This window comes from Myotis brandtii, unplaced genomic scaffold, assembly GCF_000412655.1.
Source record: "Myotis brandtii unplaced genomic scaffold, ASM41265v1 scaffold490, whole genome shotgun sequence".
In the NCBI taxonomy this organism is placed as follows: domain Eukaryota; kingdom Metazoa; phylum Chordata; class Mammalia; order Chiroptera; family Vespertilionidae; genus Myotis; species Myotis brandtii.
Window position 1 is genome coordinate 1,429,730 of NW_005368708.1, and position 5,914 is coordinate 1,435,643.

The window sequence follows — 5,914 nt, forward strand, 5'->3', positions numbered from 1 at the left end:
AAAAAAAAAATATATATATATATATATATTTATTTATTGATTTCAAAGAGGAAGGGAGAGGGAGAGAGAGATAGAAACATCAATAGTGAGAGCAAATCATCAATCGGCTGCCTTCTGCACGCCCCACACTGGGGATTGAGCCCACAACCCGGGCTTGTGCCCTGACTGGGAATCGAACCCTGACCTCCTGGTTTATAGGTCGATGCTCAACCACTAAGCCTTGCTAGCTGGACGTGGGTCTTGAGCTAACATGCGTGTCTTAATTCTATTGACCACCAAGTTGCTGATTGTGGATGACCAGCTCCTCCACATTGAAGCTATCTAGGGAGCTGTTGTGGTCCTCAAACTCAGAGACAAAACCCAATCTGCCACTGAGTAAAAAGGAGAGTGTTTGGCTAATGTAATCAAGGGATGTACAGCTGCTCTCACTGTTCTGTAGTCCTTTCATATTGATAAAGGAAACAGTTGTCATCAGAAGGGTGAAAAATGAAAAAAAAATCTGAGTATTCAGGTATTATTTGATGCTATGCTATTTATTGCACTTGAGAACAAATTGAGATCAGCAGGAATAGACTGAATGATGCTTAATCTCAAATGGACTGCGATTCAGGCAGTAGTAGATTCATAGGAAATAAATTGGTCTATCAGCCCAGGCTTTCATTTTAACTTAATTTGTTTACATAATACCTCTAGTAGAAAGCAGACAGTAGGTAAGAGGGTCAGGAGCAATGTGCTTTTAAGGCTTTTGTTAAAGTTTAGAAATGATTAGTGGTCTTTATAAGATTATTAATTTAATCTAAATTGAAATGCTTTTATAAATTTTCTGAATAAGTTACTTCCAATTTAAGAAAAGCAAGCGATCAGTTCCTCTGACAAAAGGAGATTGTGGTATGTGAGTAGAAAGTGATAATAGAGTATTTCTTAGGATTGTCTCTGAGTGGGAGTTAATTATGGAAAGTGTTTTGGATCATTGTCTGTTTTTCTTAATACCTTGCTAAATTAATTCCTCTTTTGATCTAGTGATAGATACAGCGATGCCAGTGATGACAGCTTTTCAGAGCCAAGGATAGCTGAGTTGGAAATAAGCTGCAACTAATACATGACTCGGAATGGCAGGCGCTGCCTGAGAGGGTAAGAAGAAATCTTTAACTTCTTATTTGTTTTACAGACAAGCTGCTGTCTTGGTGTAGAAGGGAGCAAGCACTACAGGACTTGTCTGCAGGATCCTATTTGCCAGGCAGCGGTAGCCAGACAGACTTCACAGCCAACAGCACCTTTGGGAAACTGGAATGCACCTGAGAAAGCTAGCAGTTAGCATGGGAGAATGGAATGCATTTGAGGCCAGGAATAAATAAATAGATAGATAGATAGATGATAGATAGATAGATAGATAGAAAAATAAACAAATTTTATTTATTTATTTATTTATTTATTTATTTATTTGGTGCATGTGTATATATATAAACATATACCTGGAGGCTGAAGTGGGTAGAGTTGTAATAGTTTAGGTCAGGGATTGTTGTAATGCACCCCGTGAATCACACAAGGACGCCTCAAGAAGTCGAATTAAGGAGTCACATTTATTGCAAATCCGGGACTACGAGGGGGCATTTCGCTCTCTCAAATCTCGTAGTACCCTCCCCAGCCCCAACACCAGATTTATATAGGCAAAGATCACAGAGGTATTGATTACATCCCAGGGTTTGGAATGAGGAACCTGGTTTGCAAAAAAGCAGTTTACAGAAGCAGAATTAAGCATGTTAGTTAAATTATAGTTTTGGATCTCCGGATCACTTAATCAACGGAAACACATTGCCTGGAGCCATGGGTCTTGGGACCACTGAGTTGACAGGAACACATTATCTGGAGCCCTCGGGTCTTGGGACCACTGAGTCAACCAGAACGCATTATCTGTAGCCACTGAGGCAATTTAGGATAATTGTGCTGTCCTGGTTCCCAGGTACAGAAGAATGTGCTTTCTAAAACCAGTATGACCACAACCAATGGGGTATTCACATTACAATTATATAATTCAGAAAATCAAAATAACTTTTCTATTATTTTAACAAAGCAAATAAGTACAGAAGCCAAACAGCAGGGTTAAAGTTAAACTATAGTTTCTACCTGAGATGATTGCTACCACACTTCAGGATCAGCAACCTCCTTCTGTAAAGGGCCAGATAGTAAATATGTTAGTCTTTGCAGGCCATGCGTTCTCTGTCACAGCTACTCCACTTTGCCATTATAGAGGAAAAGCAGCCAGGGACCACACTTGACTGAATGGGCATGGCTGCGTCCCAGTAAACCTGTTTGTAAAAACAGTTTGCTGGCCCCTGGTCTAGGTCGCTTGTGGAAAGCAGGTTTCCTTGGATGTGTGTAAAATAACAGAGTATTTTATTTCTTTGCAGGGAGATGGCAGAGATGGGCTTGGCTTCTGAGGGCAGCTTATTTTCCGCGCTGCTCTATTAGGCTTTATTAGAGTGACAGCAGCCTGGCTAGCTTGATCATATTCCAGCTCAGAGACCTGGGTTGACCTGCTCTCTTTAGCAGGGACAGCAGCTTGGGAATATTTGTAAAGAGTTCATTGCTCCAGTGTCAGCTCTCTTTGTATTTCACTTAGGGACTGAATATTCATGTTCTCCGTGGAAAGTACATTCATATTTATTTTTAGGTTTGCCTCAAACATGGAGACCTTTAGGAGCAAACCAAAATGATGCAAAGATTAGCTGGGAGTATTTTAAAGACATATTATTCAGGTTCTGATGTTGCTAATACTTATATTCCTTTTTTTTTTTTTAAGGCTCTGAAGTAATTGAAGCCAAGATAAAGCAACTATCTGAAGAAATCACCACATTCTTAAAGAATCACGAAACATGGGATGAAAGCCTCAAAGGAAATCAAATAATGTGTACTTTCATGAACCAGAACCAAAGGGGCACTTTCCTTTTTCTCCTCCAGAGGTGGCCTTTGGGTCTCACAGATTTCTCTAGCCAATTAAACATTTCCCAACAACCTGACTGGGGAGAAAGTGTGTTCTTATTTTGTCTGGTGTACCGTGATGTCAGGTGCTGAGCAACGATACAGGAACTGAGCCTTCACTGTGCTATATGGGAAGGGTGGCAGGGCACATGCAATAACTAATTTTGAGTCAAAAATGAGCCATTCTTTTACCTGGAACTCAACCACAGATCTGGGTGCGGCCCAAGCTTATTTTAATTTCTCGCCCAGTTTATTTTTAGTTAAAAAGAAATTTAAATAGGTCCAAGACTTGGGGTGGCAAGTAAGGCCCGTGTTCAGGCACAGAATTTAAGGGGTCGTAAAAAAATCTCAGGAATCAAGATCAGTATATATACAGGGTGTCCCCCAAAAATATATACACACTTTAACAGCTGATAGCTGTAGATCTATTACATTTTGAAAATGAAATGTTTGTGTGTTTTTTTGGTTAATCCTCACCTGAGGTTATTTTAGAGAGAGTGGAAGGAAGGGGGAGAGACACACAGAGAGAAACATCAATGTGAGAGAGACACACTGATTGATTGCCTCCCACACTCGCTGAGTAGGGCCGGGGATTGAGCCTGCAACCGAGCTACGTGCCCTTGACTGGAATTGAACCCAGGACCCTTCAGTCCACTTCAGTCCACAGGGCCGACGCTCCAACCACTGAGAAAAACCAGGGAGGGCGGAAATGAAATGTATTTTAATAAACACTTTATTCAAAGTGTGTATACATTTTCTGGGGACACCCTGTATATTTTTTAATTGAGATGAAATTCACATAACATAGAACTAGCCATTTTAAAGTGAACATTTCAGTAGCATTAGGTACAATGTTATGCAGCCACCACCTTTATCTACTTCTGAAACATTTCCAACACTCCAAAATAAATCCCCATGCCCATTAGCAGTCACTCCCCATTCCTACCTCCTCCCAGCCCCTAGCAACTGCTAATCTTTCTATTTCTATGATTTTCCAATTCTGGATATTCCATATAGATGAAATAATACAATATGTGGCTATTTGTATCTAGCTTCTTTTATTTAGCATCATGTTTTTTAAAAAAAATATATCTTTATTGTTGAAGGTATTACAGATGTCCCCTTAGTTTTTTTTCCCATTGACTGCCCCTCCCACGCTTTCACCACCCTATTGTCTGAGTCCATGGGTTATGCATATATGCAAACATGTTCTTTGGTTGATCTCTCCCCCTCTCCCCCTTCCCTCTGAAATTCCACAGTCTGTTCCATGCTTCTGTGTCTGGATCTATTTTGTTCATCAGTTAATTTTGTTCATTAGATTCCACATATGAGTGAGATCATGTGATACTTGTCTTTCTCTGACTGACTTATTTCGCTTAGCTTAATACTCTAGCGTCATGTTTTTAAGGTTCATCCTGTGTATCAGTGCTTCATTCCTTTTTATAGCTGAATAAAATTCCATTGTATGTATCTACCACAATTTGTTTATGTCTTCATCTGTTGATGGGCATTTGAGTTGTTTCCACCTTTCAGCTGTGATGAATAGTGCTATTATGAACATTTATGTGCAAATATTTGAGTACCTGTTTTTAATTCTTTTGTGTATATACCTAGGAGCGGAATTGCTGGGTTATATGGTAATTCTGTTTAACTTTTTGAGGAAGCAGCCGTAATATTTTAATGCAATTTTTTATATCAAAATTAATTTTAAAATTTCACGATGAACAAAATATCGAATTTAAGAATAAAGACAGAATCCAGCTCTGCACCTCCCTCACCTCCCCCAGTCCTGGGCCTGTTATACAACATTCTCAACCACTATGCTTCTTTAATATATTTTAATTGATTTCAGAGAGGAAGGGAGAGGGAGAGAGATATAGAAACATCAATGATGAGAGAGAATCATTGATCAGCTGCCTCCTGCACACCCCCCTACCCCCCTGAGGATAGGGCCCAAAACCTGGGCATGTGCCCAGAGCTGACTGGGAATCAAACTTTGACCTCCCAGTTCGTAGGTTGATGCTCAAGCACTGAGCCTGGGGCCGGGCATCAACCATTATGCTCCTTGATTTTCCCAGTTCAATGTGCTTGAGTTGACTTCATTGTTGCCTACATTTGAGCTTTCTGATACTAATTTAAATATTTAAACTGCGCAGTTAATTTTTTGTGATTGTTTTGGGGCTTTCAACTTTTATCTTTTAATGCTGGAAAGTGTTACAGTATTATTTTGTAATGCTACAGAAAATTCACCTACGAAACACATGCAGAAATGAAATAAATAATTCTGATAAACAAAAATATCAGAGCTTTAGGGCTCCACTTGTGAAAATTACAACTTCAAGATCACAAAAGGTTCCAAAATGAAAAGCCTGCAGATAGGTTAAAAGCTGAAATAGGCCTCATAGAGAGAGGGCTGTAAGACCAGAGGGCAACTTTAGCATAACAAAGGGGTAGTATGGTTTAAATGGAAATTTTTAATTGTAATGATTATGATTTCTAAAGTCACTTATAACAGAGTGCTTCCACTGCTGGGATAATGACGCATGTAAATAGGACCAGAAGGAAGGGCACTTTAAGAAATAATAAACCAGCCTCCTTGTTGTTGTTGCTACATAAGATTTTTCTCTTTTGGAGCTACCCTTGAACTTGGAATTCAGTGAAGCAGCAAAATGGTAGTAGCATGGCTGCTTAGGATGGTAGAGCAGCTGTGGGACATGAACACATAGAAAGTTATTATGAATCATTCATTCAGCAAATGTATCTTGAACCCCCAGCATGAACTAAGCACAGTGTTGTGTGCCGGGGAAAGTGTAGGGGAGCAGAATTTGTCCCCAAAGTATGTCTCTTTGGCATAAGGATTATTTTAGCCTGATCATTTTTAGGAAACAGCACACTTAAAAAAGCTCTGAAAACTGAGTACAAATTACCCTTTTGT

The 5,914-nt window shown here is 39.6% G+C and overlaps 1 protein-coding gene across 1 annotated transcript in view; it reads left to right on the forward strand.

The window, feature by feature from the left end:
- Nucleotides 1-3,017, forward strand: part of CTPS2 (CTP synthase 2) — a 116,091-nt gene extending 113,074 nt beyond the window's left edge. The window contains exons 18-19 of the mRNA XM_005876622.2: nt 1,021-1,131; nt 2,801-3,017. Of these exons, the coding sequence (XP_005876684.1) occupies nt 1,021-1,096 (76 nt within the window). The 3' untranslated portion in view covers nt 1,097-1,131; nt 2,801-3,017. The remainder of the gene's footprint in view (nt 1-1,020; nt 1,132-2,800) is intronic.
- The last annotated feature ends 2,897 nt before the right edge of the window (nt 3,018-5,914 follow it).